The 23799-nt window shown below is 33.2% G+C and overlaps 1 protein-coding gene across 1 annotated transcript in view; it reads right to left on the bottom strand.

Moving 5' to 3' along the window:
* Positions 1–23799, bottom strand: part of LOC150103211 (neural-cadherin-like) — a 540895-nt gene that overhangs the window by 89957 nt on the left and 427139 nt on the right. The window contains exon 29 of the mRNA XM_090397648.1: positions 15589–15846. Coding sequence (XP_090253774.1) covers positions 15589–15846 — 258 coding nt within the window. The remainder of the gene's footprint in view (positions 1–15588; positions 15847–23799) is intronic.

Genomic DNA, 23799 nt, shown 5'->3' with positions numbered 1-23799 from the left:
TACTTTGGCCAAAGAGGCAGGACAGCACATATCAGGATTTCAGAACACAAAGACATCCGGTTTCACCAGTACAGCCACTCTGGGCTGGCAGACCATGCCTTAGATACCCACCATAGAATTCGTTGGAAGAAAACTAAAATAATACACCACAGCTCTAAAAAACGTTCCAAACCTCAACAAATTTGGGTGCATGAAACTACCCCAAATTTGGGAGACTTACATGAGAACTTCAGCCCAATGGCCAAGACAACAAAATTAGCCAGCCAGAGGGCACCATTAGGACTTTAGGAACAATATTAGTTTCTTGCCTTCTTCCTCATTTGCTTTTGTTAGTGCCTGCGTGCACATACCATATTTTTATGTTCCTGAAGATGGCAACATGACGTTGCCGAAATATAGAAGTTATTCATTAAAGTTGCCTTTAATTAATATCCTTCATATGCGTTGTTCATTCCGTAAGCTAATGACCAGCTATGTATGACCAACGTATAAGCCTTGGTATTAAAATTTAGGAGAATTAAAAGATTAGAAGTAAGAAGCATTAGCAATATAAATTAAATATGAAGTATTAAATTAAATACATGGTATTGAAAATATAGTTTACCATTTCTGAAAGAGCACCAAAATACATAAAGAATGGAATTTAAAAAAAATTAAAAAAAGTTAATTAAAAGGAAATATCAGAAACAAATTACTAGCTATTAAAAAAATACAACCTTAAATGTAAAACCAGAACAGGATAACAAAATAAATGAAGCAAAAGTAAAGCCCACAAACAAATGCAATTTCAATGACAATCAGCCAAAAAAAGATAAACAGCTGCAAAACAAGCTATATATAACATAAAGACAACACAAGAAACAAAAACAATGCATGAAAAAAGACAGGAAAAAACTGTAGATATGATAAAGAAATAAAGCAGGAAATGATTTATGATAAGGAAATCAAAAGGCAGAAAGTTTGCTCTTGGCATTTGAAAAAAACTGTTGTTGTGGTAGAAGTTGAGAGGAATAAAATCACGATTTTTTAAATTATGATCTAACTGAACATCAGTGTTTTAGAAAAAAGGATCTCTGTGCAACAGGTGGCTTAATTATTAATTTTCCACAAATTAATCCTCCATATATTAAAAATTCTTCCTTGTATCTATTTTATAAACATTCTATTTATTTTTTTTTTTTGCAAGTGAATTTTTTTTATTGTAATCCTCTCACCAACACACAAGAAATCCAAAATAGCATCAAGTTGAGTGAAAGAAAAGATCTATTAATATTGAATATTTGCACACTACACTTAAAGGAGACTATATCAGAGGACAGCAACAGAAGAAACTAGGTGAATGGATTTATAAAGAGTAAGGAAGATTTACTAATGCCCTTTCTAATAAACATTGTTAATGGAAAAATCCAAAATGCCAATTCTGTCCATTCATGTTTTAAATTCTACAGATCTGGATGACAACCAATCCACATAGTAAACAAGTAATTAGTAAAATGGGACACATCAGAGATTTTATACTGACGTTATGATGAGATTGAAAAGAAGATGTTAGAATCTACAGAAGTAATGCTCAATCCTACTCCATCTGAATGAAAATCTCAGCTACAACTGATTGCTATTTGACTGTAATTTAGCTATAACAAATGCAAATCACCTAAACTGCTTTAGTACACAAACATAATATATTCTGCATCACTACATGCAGTGGAACATAAGATAATAAATATGTAAATACAAAAAAACAGCAGCATAACAGGTATGAAAATAAGTGTATAAAAACAGATGTAAAAAGTTGTATAAAATTAAGTGTAAAATTTCATAAGAAAAGAGCTGGTGTTAAAGATTGTATACACTCAATTCAAATAATAAAACAAATACAGACTCCCTGATTTACATAAGGGCAAACTTTACATGACTCAAATTTGATTTTAATATGCAATTATTAATGGAAAGTAATATAATAAACTGAGTGTAGAAAATGGACGTGGTGATCAAATGATGGGAAAACCAAGAACATGATTGATATGATTACGATTAAAAGAAGATGGATATAAACTCGGACCATAGTTTAGTGATTGTAAACATCAAGTTGAAAGTAACCTCCCAACCGGCCGGTGTGGAAAATATTCAACACTCCCTAGCTTTCTTCATGGATCAAAACTTCGTCGGCATTCTACCTTTTATCATGCCATTACCTTCCTCCGCCGTTAATCTCGTTACGGCTATTCTATAGCCATTAGTGGATTAACTGTTGCTGAGTGACCTTTGTGTCCCCCTGTCTTTACGTCTATTGTGTTGCTTAGAATTTCATTTATTGTCCTAAGTTATTTGACCTTTCTTGTCTCTAAAATGACCACTGATCAGCTTTTGCAATGAATCTATTTAGTGATAGTAAATTTGGTGTATTTTATTCTACAAATCAGTGCACTGGAAGAGTTGCACTGATTGTTCTTTCACTTTACGTATAATAATTGAATAATTTTTTTACGAATTTTAGAATTTTCAAATGTTTGCCTTTGAAAATATTATGTCAAATATTTATATTTTTAAACAATATTTATTGAAATAAATATGTCCTTTTTCTTTCGTTTCTAGCGAAATAGCATTATATGGATCATCACATTTCAGATTTAGAAACGATTTTTTGTTATTCATAAAGACAAAATAAAAAAAAAATGTTAAAATGCTAAATTGCATTACTCGGTTTCCGATTGTGTCTTTTTGGTATCAAAAATTTATATCCAATGATATTTTAGCAGTGATTCTTCGCCTTCATCATTTATTTATTTATTTGTATTATGCATATTACGATAATATCTAGTGCATAACCTCGTAGATATGTTGAAAATATAATGTAAAAAATATCATGTATGGAATGATTCAACATTTTTGCTCATTTTGAAGATTTTCTAATGCTTCCCCCCCCCCCCCATTCTCTCCTGGAACTGAATTGCATAACTATTCTAAATTTCTATACAGGTTTGAAAGCTTTTCTAGACAGCATTCAAAATCAATTACTTCATTTTACCATTTTGACAAAAGATATATGGCAATCAGATTGTATTGTGAAGCTTCTAATTCTGTTCTATTTATTTGCAATCTAAAACCAGCAGTTCTACTGTCCGCTGAAATTATATGAAATTTTAGAAATAATATGCTATATTTTCACCATGCAAAATTGTTTATATGCATAGCACACAAAAGAAAGTTCAGTAGTATTATTTGTGTTTGTTTTTCTTTTAAAAAAATCTAAATATTACTACTTCTGCTGCTGGAAGCTATTTCTGAAATAACCTACGTCTTATAAATACTTGGTAATTCTACAAATCAGTGCACCGGAAGAGTTGCACTGATTGTTCTTTCACTTTATGTATAATAATTGAATATTTTTTTTTCGAATTTCAGAATTTTCAAATGTTTGCTTTGAAAATATTATGTCAAATATTTATATTTTTAAACAATATTTATTGAAATAAATATGTCCTTTTGCTTCTTTCATTTCTAGCCAAATAGCATTATATGGATCATCACATTTCAGTTTTAGAAACGATTTTTTGTTATTCATAAAGACAAAATTAAAAAAAAAATGTTAAAATACTACATTGCATTACTCTGTTTCCGATTGTGTGTCTTTTTGGTATCAAAAATTTATATCCAATGATATTTTAGCAGTGATTCTTTGCCTTCGTCATTTATTTATTTATTTGTATTATGCATATTATGATAATATCTAGTGCACATCCTCGTAGATATGTTGAAAATATAATGTGAAAAATATCATATACGGAATGATTCAAAATTCTTTTTCATTTTGAAGATTTTCTAATGCTTCCCCCCACCTCCTTATCCTCTCCTAGAACTCACAGGTTTGAAAGCTTTTCTAGACAGCATTCAAAATCAATTACTTCATTTTACCATTTTGACAAAAGATATACGGCAATCAGATTGTATTGTGAAACTTCTAATTCTGTTCTATTTATATGCAATCTAAAACCAGCTGTTCTACTGTCCGCTGAAATTATGTGAAATTTTAGAAATAATATGTTATATTTTCACCATGCAAAATTGTTTATATGCATACCACACAAAGGAAAGTTCAGTAGTATTATTTGTGTTTGTTTTTCTTTTAAAAAAATCTAAATATTACTTCTGCTGCTGCTGAAAGCTATTTCTGAAATAATCTACATCTTCTAAATACTTGGTAATATCCTCTTAGCTGGAGGAAAAGTTGAAGGCTTATTACTCTCAGTGCTATTGAGAAGAAAGGGGAGAACACTAAAGTGCCTCAGGCTATAGTGCAGAACATGTCTAGAATGTCTTGTTTCCTTTTCGATTGTTGATTACCTATATCCTAACAGAAATATTGACATTTTGTTTACATGCTTATACATTATTTATGCCAAAATAATTGCTTAATTTATAATGATCAGTTTCACTTTTATTATCAAAAATTAGAAATTAAATCATACAATTATCTTGAAAAAGAGGATTTGAATTATTTTCAAAGAAAAGGTGCATATGCGTTTCATAATCTTCTTTTTTTTTGGGGGGGGGGGGGGTGAACCTAATCAATCTGCAGATATTTCAGATAATTTATTTCATAAATCGTTCGCAAGACAGCTGTTACAAATGTAAATCACTTGGGGAACATACCCATTCATTTTAGTGTAAAATAGTAGCAAAGGTTCAGTTACTTTAGATATCTAATCTAGAAGAAAATGTTATGTCTGCTGAGATTAGAATCTTACGTGAATAATTTTTCTGACATGATATCTCTATTCGTTATAATGTAACCAATTTCCAGATTTTTTTCCCTCCTGCAGACTTCATGTTATATGCAGTGATTTCTTCTTTGTACTACAAGAAAAAAAATCAGATAACAGGAGTATGTAGTATTATGTAGTATTTTCTTTTCCACTGGCTGAATTTACAATGTTCTTTCTTTGTGTTTTGAAGAGAAAGTGCAAATGACTTTTTTCTTACTATTTTTACCATTATAACATCTCATATAATTATAAGAGTGACATTTTACCGTTTTTCTCCCACACGAGAAACAGAAATAAGGTAGTAATAATATTATTGATTCTGCCAAACTTCATTGTAGCAGAAATTTTTATTACAAAACTTTGTAATATATATCTCCGAAACAAGAAATTTGGAACCCATATTACATCAATGCTGAGTGTTGGCAAGGTGAAAATGTTCCCGTTATTATTTATATATTTCATTTATTAACTAGGGGGGGGGGGGCTATGCCCAACCCCCCGTGTTCCAGTATGGTAGACCAGTTCTCCTTCAATTGTGATAACTCGAAAGGGGGTTCCGCCCCTGAATTCTGATTAATTGAATTTTGAAGACTCGACACTCAGGGTAGCCCCTGAGTTTCAAAACGTTTCGATAAACATGACATAAAAAGGCTTATCATTTAATATATATATAGGGTAGATTTTATTTCATTATTTTTTATTGTTTTGATGAAATACTTTACCTGGAATACTCTTTCCAGTTTCTCTGTGTCATAAAAAGAACTTAAAAATTAGCCTTCAAGATGAAAAAGAAACAGTGCATTCGGGTATCCCTCTATCAATATTTGTAGTCCTGAAAAGGATTGTTTTGATGGCCTTGAAAACAAAAATTTTTTATTTCATACTGTTCAGAATTTAAAATTCTTGAACAGCGTGGAACACCTTGAAGCAAGGGTAAACACACAAAGCAGTTTTACACTCAGGGCACCAGATTTTTGTTTCCTTTCTGATATTTTTTTTATTACATACATAATATTTGCGTGCAGGTTTTTTTTTAATTAGCCGTTGGTGGTAGATTTTCGGGATAATGGTTGGAGTTAGCAGCGTTCAACCTCAGATGTCTGGCAGGATTTCCTGTTTTTCTGCTTGCTGAAGAAGGTGCATGTGCATGCAGCAATGCTTTCCCAATTTCTATTCTGTATTCTAGATATGTTATGGTAGACAAACATTTTTTTCTTGTACAGGAGGAAACTGTTCCAAATAACAAAATCCAAACACTTCAAAATTCAAATAACATGTCCAAACAGTTTTTTGTAATATTTTTTATGCTGTTTCCTCATTACAGAGTAGAATGGCACTATGGGTGGAGTCAACAGTTGCTGATCGCACCTGTTGACTCCACTCATAGTGTCATTGTATGCACACACATCAATGGGTTTTTCTTTCTTCAAACCATGCTTCTCCACGGATTCCGTTGATGGATTGTGCAGGGAAGATAGCAGAAAACATCTTTTTTTGTCTTTCCAACGTAGTGCAAAGACTTTCCCTCGCTGATAAGTTCGGATTTCCCCCTTTGATAGCTTTCCTGAAGCCAGATCTGGAAGTATATCTCGCCTTTTGGCATTTACAGTACCATAACTATCTGTAAGATGATGTAAAAGCAAATCAGTGAGTTCAGGACACATATATAGTAATTATCCATTATAATGCAGCAACCTTTCCCCAGTAAAGGGTCTAGTAACTGCATTACTGCACGCATCGACGAGGGGAGATCCGAATATTTATCGTGCTCGATTACAATTTGCTTTCCCAAAGATACCCACTTTCCGATTCGCAAAGCATAAAAAATTTTAATCCATACTTCGCTTTCTTTTTGGGAATATACTGCTTACATTTCAGTCCACCTTTGAATGGCATAAGGCTTTCGTCGATACTCAAGTCTCTCTCAGGAATGTAGAGTGATCTACATTTTTGACGGATTTTCATCAGAAAAATCATAAATTTTGTTGAGGACTGGGCAAGGATGTGTTGCCTGATCGTATTCCTCATTATTCTGAAAATGCAAATACTTCATGATGAGACTGAATTGTTTTTCAGTCATAACATCACGAAACATTGCCGTGTTCAGAATCCAGTCTGTAGACCAATACATTTCGAGAGCGGGCTTTCGAAATGTATTTCGAAACTTCGGGTTTTCCACTTTCTTTATTCTGATATTGCATTTGAAGGATGACAGTGATTTTAAATATTAATTTCACCTATATTCGAACATCACATAATTTCCTGATTTATAATAATCAGGAAATATGTATATTGTCCGATTTATAATTTGCTAATTTATAATAATCACCACATAGTTTCAGTATCGAAAAATTAAAGTTATGTGGAACAATTACTAGAGAAAAATAACGAATTAAATAAAAACTGTACCTATGTTTCATAACAGTTTTCGGGTGTGTGATAGTAATGCAACGGGGGGGTTAAACTATCAGAGGCGAAATAAAGTTCAATTCTATTGAAAAAATATGGAAATGAAATTTCACATTTGATATACATATTTTGAATGATAAAAATAAGCAAATGTATCGCTTACTTTAAAAATTGGAGAATAAAATATCTGAATTATGCAGAAAATATAAATTCAAATCATAACTGTTAATTTCATTTTGAAATAACCAATTATACAAGGAAACCAAGAAAGTGAAAGTACAGATTACTATACAACATGAAGAAAAAATTTAGTAATATGATTAAAGAATTTCATGTTATTCTCTATAAAGCAAAGTTGCTCAAGCGTGTCCTAAAGGAAATCTGTGAAGTATTATTCGATTTCGATGGTTTTGTACAAAAATAAAAATAATATAATCAGGAACGTCGGCAGCCGGTTTTCTTTTCTTTTTTTAAAAGAATATTTCAAATAATTATCATGAATTAATTTCTTCAAGAACAAAGAAAAATCTTTTGTCTAGTAAGCAATTAGAAAAAAATTAGCACAAAAAAATAAAAAATTAAATTGGTTCTCCAAGGTAAGGCAATATTTAAGTGAAGAAATTATGCAAGACCTTTATTTTGTCCAGAAATTAAAATTGTATTGTACAATAAAAAGAGAAAACAAAAATATAAATAATTTCCCCATTTTTAGTCTATCATATATAACTAAAATTCAGTTCACCAGCATGGAACAAGAAAGTCCGTTTCTTGTTATAGGCAACTGAGAGACAGCTACGAACGGGAGATAATCCGATTAACCATTCTCTTCAGCATGAGGGTTTATCACCTTCTAATGGACATGACAATCAAATTGCACTTCTTATCCAGGTTCTTTAAACAGGTGGGCTGAAACATATCCAGATTTAGTTGGACGTCTATAGACGTCCTAGCCGGTAGGTAGGTTAAAAAAGAAATATAAACCAAAAACATCAGAATAGAAGAGATACAGCAAGAATAAGTGAAGCAGAAATAGGAAGGTACAGAACAGTGTTAGAAGAGAAACTTAAAAGTGCAGAGAAAGAAAAAAGCTCTAATCTAAGAGTGAAAAGAGTAATGAAAGCGATAGAAGATGCAGTTGAAGAAACAGTACCAGAAGAAGAGAAGATCAAGAAGAAATGGATTAGACAAGAAACAGAAGTTAGTACAGGAGAAAAGAATGTTGAAGATCACAAGGGATACATAGAACAAATAGAGGAGCAATATAGAAAGTATAATGAAGTGAAAAAAGCAGTCAGAATGGATAAGATGAAATGGTTAGAAGCCCAATGCAACAATATGGAAACAGTACTATGGAGAGCATAAAACAATGGAGGTATACAAAATGATCAGAAAAAAAAAAAAAAAAAAAGTACAATGGTGGACAAGATACTGTAGTGAGTTATATGAAGAAAAACTAGATTTAGATAGGAAACTGACTTTAGTTGGGAAACTGACTGAAGAATTGAAGCAGATATCACCACCAGGTAATGAGCATGATATAGACATTTTAAGAGTTAAGAGAAGAGGTAGAAAAAGAATAGGATGGCTAAAACAACAAGAGTCCTGGTAATGATAACATCACTGGAGAAATGATTAAATATGGTGGTGAAAGTATGGTTATAGTAATGCACCAACTATGCAATATGGTATGAAAAGAATGGAAAATGTCAGAGGAGTGGGTGAAATCAATATTGGTGACATTATACAAGAAATGAAATAAGCTAGAATGTAAAAATTATAGAACAATTGCCTTGGTAAAGTGATGATGATATTGACAGAAAGATTGAGAACACAATTGGAAGCATACCATGTAGACAAGCAAGATTTAGGAAGGATAGAACTACAATTCAACAGATTTTGACAATTAGGTTAATAGCAGAGAAAGCTAGGAGAAAAAACAAAAACATATATACCTCCTTTGTTGATTTTCAGAAAGCATTTGATTCATTGACCAGAAAGTGAAATTAGCAGTTCTGGAATCCTATGGAATTGATAAAAAACTAGCTATATTAAAAGATGTTTATCAGAATGCAGTTAGAATAGGTGATGATTTGGGGAAATGGTTTAGAACAAGCAGAGGTACTAGACAGGGGGACCCAAAATCACCAAGCATTTTCATCGCACATTTAGAAAGAGCAATGGACAAATGAAGGAAGATGCAAAAGGAATATCTGTACAAAGAATGAGAATTAACAATCTGAGATTTGTAGATGACATTGTTATTATTGAAGAAGACAAAAGAGAACTACAAAAAACACTGAAATTGCCATATGAGGAAGGGAAAAGATTTGGACTTGTTATGAACTTGGAAAAAACAAAGACAATGGTATTTGGTGAGAAGAACATGAAACAAAAGATATAAGTGGATGGAATTGATATAGAAAATGTAGAACAATTCACATATTTGGGAAGTAAAATGACATACGATTTGGACTGTAAAAAAGAAATAAAGATCAGGATTGCAAAGGGAAGAACAAATCTGAAGGCCATGGATAATATCTGGAAAAGTAAAGTGATCAGCCTGCAAACAAAACTAAAAGTACTGGAAACATGCATCTTTAGCAGTGTACTGTATGGATCTGAAACATGCGTAATAAATAAAGAATCAAGAAAAAGAATTTTGGCATTTGAAAAACTTATTACAGGAAGATTCTAAGAATAGGATGGGTACATAAAATCACAAATGAAGAACTCTATCGGAAGATACAACCGAAAGAGAATCTAATGCAGAAGATTATAAAATGGAAGCTGCAATTATTTGACACATCTGTAGAATGAGTGAGGATGGAAGATAAAGACATTTGTTTGATATTTTGGATGATTTAAACAGAAGAGGTAGATCATACAGAGAATTGTTAGATCCTGAATGCAGAGCTTTACAAGTAAATTCTTTATTCAGGATTTAACATAATAAACTACTACTAATTAAGGAGATATCTGCACATCAGCTAATAATTATAAAGTGTTGTTTTATGTTTTGTAATTATGTATAGTCCATGTGTGCGATATAGTGAGCGTTATTGTTAGGTTATTTGTAATTCCCAAGTAAGCTGTCTAGTACCTTACGAAATTCTGAGAAAAGTTTATAATAGTAATCCGGAATAATCGCGTATAATCGGTACGAGTCGAGCGTAGCGATGGAGGCTATACCTACGCGGAAATATGACGTCAGAGCGCCTAACTAGAATAACGTAACTGGAGAGGTTAGCAAGAGTGTAGGATCACCCAAGGGGCATGAACGATGGGGTTCGTGGGTGAAAACCGCATTGAATAGAGGGCGCCCGAATAGGGCGATAAAAGACGAAGCACGTCGTTTTAGGCGGCTTTTTTGAACTTTTGATCTACGAGTGCCGGATTCAAGTTTTAGGAGGAGTTTGTCGGAGGATTCGCGAGACAGCGGCGGGTTGACTATGGGAATGACGGACGGCAGGTTCTTTTCTTGAGAATGCTTGAAGATTTTCGAGCAGAGCTGATCGCGATATGACGGCCCATGTGGAATCGAGCCTTAGCAGAATGTCCCATTGGAGAAAGTTTCCTGCAGAGCGATAGACAGCACGCAACAGTCGGAAACGATTAGAAGAAAAAGCGTAGTACATCACCAGGCGCAAAGACAGCCGAAGAATATGCAGTACGGTAATCCAGACCTACATGAGATGGCAGCAAAAAATCTGAAAAGATCTGGTAATGTAAGAGTTTTCGTTCTATGTTAAAATTCGTTTAGAAGAACAAGAAAATTGTGTGCATTGTAACTAAAGGACACTAGTAGAGAACTTTTAGCGAGAATTTGATTGAATTAATTAAGCCTTTGTGGAACAAAGAGGAGTTGTTAAATAGGCAGTGATTTGTGAATGACTAGACTTGCTTAAAATGAAATTTAGAATTAAGATAATCATTGATAGAGTATTAATGAAAGTGTTAAATAAGTATTCTGTGAGTAACTTGTGAAGGGAATTATATAGTAGTAGTACTTTGCTTAAAGCTAATCTTATCCTTTCATAATCGAAGAATTTAACTTGCTCTGATTCATTGTGCTTTAATATTATCCTTAACTTAGAGTGAATTTTGATCCATTGAGTATTTAAGCTTACATAACTGTAAATGTTTTGTGTTTTCCAATAAACATGTTTTGTACCTTATACCTGAGCTATGCCTGATTACGAATTCAAACCACCACTTATGAAATTGAACCTTTTTTGGCAGGAAGGAATTTAGATATAATTGTTTAAGTGAGATTCGATCTACGACTGCTAACTGAATCTGCACAGCGCTAGCGTGAGATAAATTGTGTGTATCCTTTTAAATTTTGAATTATTTCCCTGAACACGAGTCTCTTCTGTTATAGGATATTGGCTGGCGCAGCGAAATATAAATTTTGCCAATATCCAAAGAGGAAATAAATCTGAATTAGTATTTTAGGAGCACGACAGTAGATTAGAAGGAGAGTTATTATAGAGGTAGAATAAGATATAATATAGAGAGATAGCGACATAACAATAGAGTAGCCGGTAGGACTTTGATTGTATAAAGTTTTGAGTAAGCAAAAGGATAGATTCTAGAGACAGTAAGTTAATGTATAATAGGATTGAACTTACGATTTACGATATAACATTATATGAAAGTAAGGATATAACAATAACACAGACGACGAATTACACATTTAACAAAATGGATAGAGGGCATAAAGGACTGGTATGGAATGGGTGTACAGAAACTGCGACACTGTGCACTGGACAAAGAAAGGTGGAAGAAGATAGTGAAGGAGGCATCAGACACCAACGGGCAGTGAGCCCATGGTTCGTGATGATGAATATAATAAAAAATATAATATAACATAATAAAAATATAACTATAAAACAATAGAATTACCTGAAGTTTTTACAACATCTATCTGCATACCAATTCCAAAGAAAAATAATGCACAAAATTGCAAGGATTACAGAACTGTGAGCCTAATATTCCATGCATCTAAAATTATTTTAACCATTGTTAACAAACAAATTGAAAAAGCCTTAATCGATGAATTGAGTGAACAACAGAAAGGTTCCAGAAGAGGAATGGGAACCATTAATGCTATCCTGGAACTAAAAATACTAAAAATATCTATAGTGAGACAGCAATGAAAAAGATTGAAAAACAAAAAATAGGAATTAGTATCAATGGTATAAAATACAACAATCTTAGATATGCTGATAATACCATTCTAATAGCAGAAAACAGAAACAAATTAATAAAATTACTGCAGCTACTAATTGAAGAAGGTAAAGAATTTGGATAAGATATAAATGCAAAAAAGACCAAATTTATGAAAATCTCAAAAGAAAACAGATCCGAGCCAGAAATATTCATAAACAATATGAAAATTGAACATACAACAGAATACAAATATTTAGGCACCTACTCAGTGCAGATGGAAAGCAAGATAAAGAAATAAAAATAAGAACAGCCATAGCTAAAGATGCATTCTGGAAAAATAAAGATCTGCTCAGAAGTTCTGTGAATATCAAGACAAAGAAAAGAATGATAAGAACATTAGTGTGGCCAATTTTCACATATGGAAGTGAGACCTGGATATTCCAAAAGAGAGTAAAGCAACAGATAATGGCCTTTGAAATGTGGTGCAATAGTGACCCAGAGCTTTCAGAACACAGAGATCTTTATTGAGGAAATGATCCAGAGAAAGATGAGATTGGTGGGACAGGTATTCAGAGGTTTAGCAGGACAGAGGATACTAACCATTTTAGAAGGAAAAGGATCAAGAGGCAAAAAAACGAAGGACATAGCTTGAAGATATAGGATCATAGACAGGATCACATGGCTATACAGAAAAAAAAAAGGAAAGCCACCAACAGAGAGAACTGGGAGGACATGGTCTGCACCCTCTTACCGAGGAAGCTACATGAAGAAGAAATATAATAAAGTATAAATAGTATGAGAAAATAGAAAAATCAAAGCAAAACTTAATCTGGCCATTCCAAAGGTTAAATGGCCAAATTAAGCTTTTTTTTTTTTTTTTTTAAATGATCCAATAGAATCATCTATTTATTTGGAATTTTAAGACCATTATGATACAATTCCAATTACTTGACTAACTACACGTTGACTTTAGAACATCTTTACCATTAGCCACAAAGGTGTGTGATGAAAATGCATTGCATAATGGAAATGTCACCTTCAAGAGTGTTACATGCACCAATAGCAAATTGAATTATGGTTAATTTTGTATTGCCTGTCGGAAAAACAAAATTCAACTTTGAAAACTTCTAAATATGTGACGGGTCTATTCCCTGTCCTTATGAATAATGATAACATTTCATAGTACTGTGTCATCACTAGGCTTGAGGTATGTTTCCTGTGGGCAGAAGCATATTGGTTTATACTTCTGCAAGAGAGCCTTGTTGTCATCGATATTTTGCTAAATTCCATGACAGCCCCTTTGTATAAAACATTTTCATTATCAACTTGCTTCTGATATTGTGGTTTTATTTTCATTAGTTTTGGATTTTTTTCTTTTTAGAGAATTGTGGACAGCCAGCATCCATACTTTCTTCATCATTAGGAAAAATATCCAAGATATCGTCAACAAGGACACCTCCAGAGCACTAGGTATATTAACTGTTTTATGTCCATAGAAGGTACCCATGCCATCTGATGATAAGCGTTAAAACCATTAAAGGATCTGGAGGCATATCTTTGACCTTCTGTGGAGCATGTCCATTAATTTTTTGAATAGTGGATTCTCATGTAATGGAACCATTTTTGGCATATGTGCATGTGTGTTTCTAGAGACAGCAAGTAAATATTACAGTTCAGGGATGTTGCAGTTAGGAGAAGATGGGATTGACATACCTGTTCAAAATCCTACTGTCACTTTTTTTTGAAAGTTGCATTCTCAAGTGTAGGAAGGTTTAACACTAGATGTTGCTGTATTTGTTATACTGCTTCCTTGCATGCTGGTATAGGATGCACTGCTTAGTTTTTATTTTTTTGATTTCTTTTTCATCCTTCCATCTTTGCCATGCTCAGGAGTAAGCAGTGTGACCTCCCTCACAATTAGGGCATTCTGGTATCTTGCTTTTATGTTCTCATGTTTACCATGTCTTATGTCTACTTTACTGCCATATCTAGCACAGATGACGAGCCATGACAAGCAGTTTGAGGATGATTTTGAGACAGTGCAGGGATTCGGAACATAAAGTAATTGAGCAGTTTAAATATACTACTTTCAAAGATGTTGGCAGTTAAGTATATAGAAGGACAATTTCACCTGGCTGGAACCATGTGACCATTCCTATGTGTGAGTATTCTTTTCATGGCTGTCACTCCTTGGTCTTTCATTTTGGAGCAAATCTATTTGTCTGGGATATGCTAACCACTCCTGCAGCCTGGCTGGCAGAGTGGTTAGCGTTGTTTGTGGTTTGAGTGGTGGAGACAGGAGTTGTAGATTAGGTGCCCTCCCTGGAGGTGTCTAATAATAATAATAATAACAACAATATTATTTGGACCTATGCTGATATTATTCCTCAAGAACAGTTCAGAGTTTGGTGTGTAGGCGGGGAGATTAAGCATGATCAGTATTCCACCAATGTTGCATGGAGGAGATGTTGTGAATGAGTGTGTTGTTTCTATCAGAATTTGAAGTCTTTTTTCTTGGATGACTGCTATTAGAAACGGGTTTTCTAATTTTAGACGTTCATTCAAAATTCATTTCACATTTGTCCGACTCATTTTACAAATCTTGCAGTGCAGAAACATTTGAACCTTCAAGATCTATAACCAATATCTTCATGTCATTCTATATTGAGACCATAGTTTTTTCACAGATTTTGGGGATCCTTTGAAACACTCCTGGATGAAAAATAGTGACTTTTCTCAAGTGTACATTTGGCAATTAAATATAATATTAAGAATGTTGGCATTGTTGTTGTTGCTGCTGATCTTGCAATGGTTTCTACACCTGGATGGAATTACCCTGAATGCCACATCAATTACAGCAAGTCTTGGACCTGTCTCGAGATCACAGGGAAGAAGACTTACTGGAACAATTTTGACCCTTACAGGCAAGTCCACCTGTCTCACTGAAGCAGAGGCCAAGGTAGTGCAAGACCTTATCCACCATGGCAAACATGGTGGCAAGTTGTTGGATCTCAGAAATGAAGGTCTAGAAATTAGAACTGGGTCTCACATGAGGCAGTGATTACCACACCACACATACACATCAATAATACCAACAGATCCAGAATAGCTACAAATGCAAGTTATCCTTTTCTAATTTAGTGACAGGGAACTGTATTTTTTAATGAACACTGTGTCTATCTTTTCTTGTGATTTATTTATTTACTTATTTAAAGTAAATATACATAAACCAAAAACTTACCTCACTATTATGGATAACATTTTGTATGCAGCCCTCAAATCCCTCACGACTGTGACTGTAATTCCAGTTATATCCACTTAAAATATTATGAGAAACTCCACCTAGTTGTAATGGTCCATTCACATTTAGAAACTCATTGAAGAGAGGAATTAATGCATTTGCTTCACATACTGACCTGTCAAGAACTGGCTCATTTTCACCATTAACATCACCTCTGATTATTGCATTTCTACAATTGTCTACTATTAGTCTGACTTGCTGAAAATATCATAACAAAGTAAAGCATTAATAACAACAACATAAACATTCTGCAAATAAGAATGTACATAAATAATGCAATTTACATAAAAGAATTTTCATAACAGATTCAGGATGATCAGATGATCATGACAGCCTGATAAGAATATTAAAACAAACTCTTATGCAATAAAAACAACTCTAATTTGACTGACATTAATTATACTAGTACTACTACCACCATCTGTGGGGCCAAAGGTCCTTCAGAGATGGGCATAATAGACTACATCAATACCTAACAGTCTAATAATAGATTCCTCAAAGTGCTCTCTGAGAATGGCTGAAATTGTGGCTGAATGTACAAACCCTCCACCAAACAGTCCAGTTGTACTGACAGGGGAAGACCTGTGTTTCAGTGAGGAAAATCCTATCACATTTAATAAGACGACTATATTATGTTTAATTCAAAAGTCTTTATAATGGCACTGTAGAATGGGATATATATCCAAGTTGTTCCACTGAATGGCATAAGTTGCATTATTCTTCCAACCTAAACAAACCATTAGTTTGTTTAGGTTTTATCATTAACGTTAGGTTAGAATGATAAACATTAAGGTATATCATTCTTCCAACCTAAACAAACCAATGGTTTGTTTAGGTTTTTACTGGGCAACATACTGAACCAGGTTAGAGTAGTACTGGCCTGCAAAGTTGCCCCACACCATCCTTGGAGCTTAACAAGTGTGGAATATCACCCTTCTTGAGACAAGCTGTTTGGCTTTGGCCAGCCAATGGTACATGCTATTTCCTTCTATTAGCAGCCATGAAAGATTTTTCCTACTTGCTGCAACAGAAACAAGCATTATAAAAGAACTTTTCTCGCTTAGGACAGTAGCACCATAGTCCTCATCATCAATTCTACCTGCTGTATCTTCTCATTGTGACCAAGGTGCATTTTCATGTACCCTCATTGTTTCTCCTTTGTTCAAGGTCTGGGCATTCACTAAACATTCTGCTAAGGCAATAATTTTAACTATGTAGGAATGGCCAAAGGCAGATGGATACCAGAAGAGTGAATTCTTGCTTCAAGGGAGGACAATCTACTAACTGATGATCAATTTAGTAATGATTAGAGATCCATGCATTCTATAAATAAATATTCTTTGAATGAAATTTCTTTAGAATCTTATTTGCTTCAGTCTGTGGAAGCAGCTCTAATATACTTCAATTATCATCAATCACGTAAGGATATTATTTCTAAAACTTTTTTTAACCAGAACTTCATTGTTGCCTTTGTAAGTAATTTTATATTTAAGTCACTTCAAATGGCATTTTCTAGCAGGCACTTGATTGATTAATCCTATGGAGAGTGTGTTGAGGTGTCCTCTTGTAAAAGAAGGAAAAGAGAATATACTCATATGCAGGATATGTATAGGAAAAACAGAGGTGTGTCAGCAAGATTAATATTGGAAAGAAATAAATCAATCATCTTCCAATCAGTTTTCAGAATCTGCACCCTTTTGGAGTCAAGTGTTCTCTGCTTCACTTCCCATATTTCAGCCTAATAGCTTTAATCATTCTCCATTGCATTCAAATATCTTTATGACTGAACAATCCGAAATTACAGCTGCCTTTTGAAAATTCTTCTGCTCTTGGCACTGATGGCTTCATCTGTCTCAATACACACTCATCACTATAACTCCCATATTTCTTAGAATATGCCACAAAATATTGGTAAAGCATTTACAGCAGATATTTCCTCAGCTGATGGATGTGCCATAAATATCATTATATTACCTGCCTTAATTTCTGAAGCTTGTCAAATGCGAGTTCCACTTATAATTGCTTTGCTGGATTTACAGAAAGCTTTTGACAGTGCTGCTCATACTGCATTCTTGAAGAACTTCCAAGGATTGGCTGTCCTGTTCTTTTAAAGAACTGGATGGCCAAAGGACAGACAACTCATCTATTACAATTAGTATTGGAGATAAAATAATGTCTATTCCTTCAATATGTGAAGATATTGTGTTAGACAATGAGATCCTTTATCACTTATCATTAATATTGTTATTGACGGCTTTTTTCATCTATGTTGCCATATACCGGTTTTAATTTGAGTGGATGCCAAATAAACATGATGGTACTTGCAGATGATTTGATACTTGTTGCTAACACTAAGATGGATCTTCAGGAGTTGTTAGACCATGCTGCACAGTTTTTTTTTTTACTCCCAGAGGTCTTGCTATTAAAGAAGACAAGTCTTTTACTATCACCCTAATATCATCAGGTCATGATAGGAAAATGAAAGTCAAGGATTACATCTTTAATGTTTCCAACTGTCCTCTTCAACCTGTCAGTATTTGGATGAATGGCAGTACTTGTGATTAATTTTTTTGGCTTCTTGATGATGATCTCAGTCAACTTTCAATATGTCTGAATAAGTTCCGCGAAGCCTCAGCAATGCATTGTGTTATTAATTTGTGTTACCTAAATTATTATATTTCATTTTTTAGTATTAAAAAATCAACTTTGACCATCCTGAACAGACTAGATAAACAACTACAAACAGTTAGATCTTGGCTTAGATTACCACATGTTCCAGTTGCTTATCTTCATGTGACCATTAAATCTGGTGGATTAGGAATCCTACATTGAGATGGATGGTTCCTCACTTAAATATCCAAGGTTAAATAAACTCCAATATTCATCTTCCCATTTTACTATAGCTGACTTTAGAATTCCTTTGATTCAACAAGAATTATCTAAAACACTACACTGGACTACTGATAATGGAATGCATATTGTTTCTAACTCTAATGACAGAAGAGGTGGGTAAGACCTATATTGCAGTCAATGGGAAGCCCTTCAGTGGCTTAGAGAGGGTTCCAATCCAACATCTTTGGGTGCAGGAAGGAACAAGAATGTTACCTGGACAGGAGTGTATAAATCTCATCAGGGCTAGGATAAATGTCCTTCTTATGAAGGCTCATATAGGCCAAAATAGGCATAATATAGGTACTTCATGTAAGGCTGGATATGGATTCAGAAAGATTATGACACATTTCTCAATGTTGTTTTAGAACCCACAATATAAGCCTGATGTTTTGGCATCAAGAAATGGTAGTGCCCTGGATATCCAAGAATACTATTGATCTGGATTTCCAGGTCTGTGGATTGAACCAAGACTTAGATCAGGTGAATGAAGATATGATAAATTATTATGCCTCGAATACTGAATTTATATTAACTGTTTTTGTTGGTAAGTATTTGTTTCATGTTAAGAAAAGTTGTTTTGGCTATTTGTATTCCTCTTTGGATTTTTCATATTTAAGTATTTGGATATTTAAGTGAGGAACCATCCATCTCGATGGAATTTGAAAATAGATTGGAGAAAGAATTGGAGAAAAAACAAATAATATTAAGATTGAAGATCCAGAAAAGAAATGGGAACAAATCAAAGAGAAAATAAAGAAGATTGCAGAAGAAGAAATTGGATATGTAAATGCTAAAAGAATAAAAAAAACCTTGGATAACTAATGAGATGATTTCTATAATGAAAGAAAGAAGAAAATGGAAAAATAAAGACACACCAGAGGGGAAAATAAAATATAGAACCTTGAATGATAAATTAAGAAGAGAAGCAGAAAGAAGTAGGGAAAATTGGCTTGAAAAAACAATGCGATGAAATGGAGAATTATGAGCGAGGGAAGATATGATCTTTTATACTAAAAAGCAGGAAGTATGAATCAAAAGAGAAAGGGAATTCGAGCTAGAGGTATAGAAAATGAGAATGGAGAACTTATAACTGAAGAAGATAAAATCCTAGGGAGATGAAAGAATACATTGAAGATCTATACGACAAAGAAAATAGACCAACTGAGCTGCCTTTAGAAGATATAAAGAAGATAAATGAAGATGATTTAGGCCCAGAGATCTTGAAAAAAGAAGTGGAGATGGCCATTAGAGAACTGAAAGGCAGAAGGAATAGATGAAATACCTGTAGAATTCCTGAAACAACTTCAAAGAAAGGAATTGAAGAAATAACTAAACTGATAAATTTAATTTATAACAAAGGAGAATTATTACCAAAGATTTTAGGATCTTAATATTTATACCTATACCAAAGAAAAGTAATGCAATGAAATGCAAGGATTTTAGAACAATAAGCCTAATTTCCCCATACATCAAAAATACTTATGAGAATCCTAACAAGGAGAATTCATCTAAGATGGAGGAATTTCGTGAAGATCAGTTTGGTTTCAGGAAGGGAAAGGGAACAAGGGATGCGAATGAACTGTTAAGAATAATAAGTGAAAGAACTCTGGAAGTGAATAAAGAAGTTAAATATCTGTTATATAGATTTTGCAAAAGCTTTTAATTTTGTAAAATGGGATAAGACGATGGAAATAATGGAAAAGATTGGAAAGATAGAAGACTAATTATTTCACTATATATGGGACAAACTGCTATAGTAAGAGATATATATATGGTACACAGAACCAGGTACCATTGGAAGAGGAGTAAGACCTGTTCTTTGTTACCAATTTTATTCAACATGTATTCCAAAGCAATGTTAAAAGAAGCACTAGAGAATGCATAAGAAGGAATAAAGATAGGACGTAGACAGATATTTACAATACGATATAACAGATGACAAGGCATTATTATCAAACACTGAGAAAGAATTACAACATCTGCTGAATAGATTATTGGAATCCTGTATCAACTGTGAAATGAAAATTAACATAAGCAAAACAAAAGTAATAAAAATAACAAGGAAAGAGACAAATATGGATTTAAGAATAAATGGAGAAAAATTTAATTAAGTAAAGATATTTAAATATTTAGGAAGTGTGATTAGCAGTGATGGCAGATGGACAAGTGACATAAAAGCAAGAATAGCAATGGGAAGAGATGCCTTTAATAGAAAATGGAATTTATTCAGAAGTAAAATGAATAGAAATTTAAAGAAAAAACTAATAAAATGTTGTGTGGAGTGTTGTCTTATATGCAACTGAAACCTGGACATTGAGGAAAAAAGAAATTAAAATTTTGAAAAGCTTCAAGATGTAGATTTGGAGAAGACTGGAAAAAATAAAATGGACAGATAAAATAAATAACAAAGAAGTCTTGAAAAAGAGTAGAAGAAAGGAATCTGTTAAAAAGGATAAAAAGAAGAAAAGGAAATTGGATTGGACACCTCCTCAGAGGAAATGGAATAATCAGAGATGCCATTGAAGGAAAAAGACCTAGAGGAAAACAATGCTAGATGTCATGCTGAATGGAGACAGAAAGAGAAGGAAGTGGAAGGAAAGTTTTTGCTGCTAAAAGAACCTGCTCAATTGCAGAATACTTAAGAAGAAGATTAATGTTTTTGTTGGTAAGTATTTGTTTCATGTTAAGAAAAGCTGTTCTGGCTATTTGTATTCCTCTTTGGATTTTTCACATTTTCCATTATCAGTGATTAGCCTTTCCAGATATATAAATCTATTTGTTCAATGATAAGCACTATACTTGCAATTATCATTGCTTTTGTTCTTTGTTTATTTTTAGTCAAAATTCATCACAGCTCCCCAGTGATTAGTACTGTGTCATCTGCATATCGTAGGTTATGTTCCTTTTACCAACTGAAATGCCTGTTTCAATTTCCTGCACGGTCCTTTCCAAGAAGATCCCAAAGAGCAGTGGTGGTGATGATACGAGGGGGTCAGGAAAGTTTTGACAAACATCTATAACAAAAATGATATTAAAGCAACTGACATAACCATAAGAATGTACATACGAGGATATAAGAACATAAGTTACCTTCGTAATAACTCTGCTACTAGTATGTGTGTTCTTTCTTCTGATTATATCAGGTGCTTTAATGTAATTTTTGTTCTAGGTGTTTATAAGAACTTTCCAGACCTGCCCTCCCCCTTCATAGGAGTATAATAATGCTCCTCTTTTTATATCTACCCATTGTAAAAGTCTACTGCTTAGCTTTATTGCAGATTTTTGATTCCAGTATATGTTTTTATTTCCTTTTATCCAATATTTTCTAAAATTCCTGTAAGTTTATCAAGGGAGGCAGTGTCAAATGCTTTTTTTGAAATCTATGAAGTAGAGGTAGACCTGTTTTTGTACACAATCTAGCTTTCAGATATCATTTTGAAGTTAATATTGCGTCGCTCATGCTTTTCTAAAACCATATTGTTATTCAGCTATTATTTAGCTGGTTTCGACATCTGTTCAACATTATTCTAAGAAATGAATTTCAAGACATTGCTCATTAGCTAACTGTTCTGTGATCAGAATATCTTAGCAAATTTTTTTTTGGTATCAGAATGATTATTAAGTTTTCCAAAATTTTAGGTAAGACATCATAATCATATACCAAGTAAAAAATTTTTGTTAACTGGACGATGCCAGTATCTCCTCAATTTTTTAGCATTTTATTTGTAACTAAATCTGGACCTTGTGCTTTACTTTTCTTTAATTATTATTATTTTTTTTTTTAGTTCAGTTAGAAATGGAGAGCCATCTATTTCATTCTCTTATTAATTTTCAGATGTTCCCTATTGCCTGAACAGAGTTTGGTTGGCTTACGATTTACAGCCATATAACAAAGCAGTACTGCACAAGGCACACAGAGATATATGAGTAAATAATATATATTTACAAAAATCAAGTTAATCAATGCAGTATTTACATATAAACAAAATTTAATAACAAATGTGTTTGTATAAATTAATTCTTTGTAAAAAGTTAAAATTGCAATTTGTCTGAGATTGATTAACATCTCTCAGAGTGTATATGGCTCAGCTAGATAGGTAAAAATTTAATTTTTCCCATGTGAAGTGCTGGTACTCCACCAGAATATGACAAAGGTAAGATGCACATTGCCTTTTTCACACACTGAGGATCATCAGCCCTTGGTAAATAAGAATGTGTGAGAAGGCCATGGCTCCAGAAATGCATCTTAACCTAACAGCCAGGAAAAAAGTTTAGTCGCCCAAGATATTGGTCTACTCCATATATTATTATAGATGATGTTAATAAAAACGACTAAATGCTATGTTGACAAAACAAAGTAATACATTATTTAATTCTCACTTATACAATGCGTGTAATTATACAGAAATAGGCTTTAAAGGGGGTTTAAAATGTACACCACAACATAGTTTGTGTTTTCTTTTTCTTTCATTTATTGTTCATAATGAAGGATGAATTTATATAAATTATCCATGAACAATAATTTAACAGGGAGAACAAATAATACGAAAACAAGAAAGTAGGTAGCCCTTGGTGTGGAGCTGGACTCACTTTCCACAATGCACTCAGTTATATGATCCAGTATCTGGCTTGTCTTTGCAAGATTATTGTATTTAAATAACAGTATCAAAAAATTTGCATTATGTAAAATTTTCATGCATTTAATTACACTAAGTTAATTCATATTGTGAGCTGTGAACATAAGCATAGAACAATACCATATTACAATTGTGCACCTACTTAAGGGATAAAGGTGTTTGAAGAATAAAATATACAGATGTACTACTGTATTCAATTAGATTGTGCCAATTTTAATTTTTGTGTTTATAATTATTGGTTTATTTTGTTGATGAAATTATATTCAAAGAGGTTGTCAATTACATATGCTGTGCATACTGTATATATATATATAAGTTTACATTGAAAGTGATAACAGTAATTTAAATTAAATTGAAGTTAGCATTTTTTGCCTGTCTGGCATTTTGGGTTCCATCCAGGCTTTGAACAGAGTGGAAATTGAGATGACATTTTTGGAACTGAGGCTATTGATGCCTGGAGAATGCAGTCTGTTACATATTTTACTGCTTCACTGATAGGTGTTTGACTGACTTTATCAGCATTAAATTTTGCAAGAAGTAAAAAGATTCCAGTCAGCCTGATTCATTTTTCATATGGGCACTCGACATCAAATATAAGCAGTGGAAAAATGGCGAGAGAGCA

Source organism: Typopeltis vanoorti, chromosome 9 (genome assembly GCF_054136105.1).
Source record: "Typopeltis vanoorti isolate ZY-2024b chromosome 9, IOZ_Tvanoo_1.0, whole genome shotgun sequence".
In the NCBI taxonomy this organism is placed as follows: domain Eukaryota; kingdom Metazoa; phylum Arthropoda; class Arachnida; order Uropygi; family Thelyphonidae; genus Typopeltis; species Typopeltis vanoorti.
Note: the sequence above shows the minus strand (reverse complement) of the source record. Positions and strands in the feature narration are given on the sequence as shown.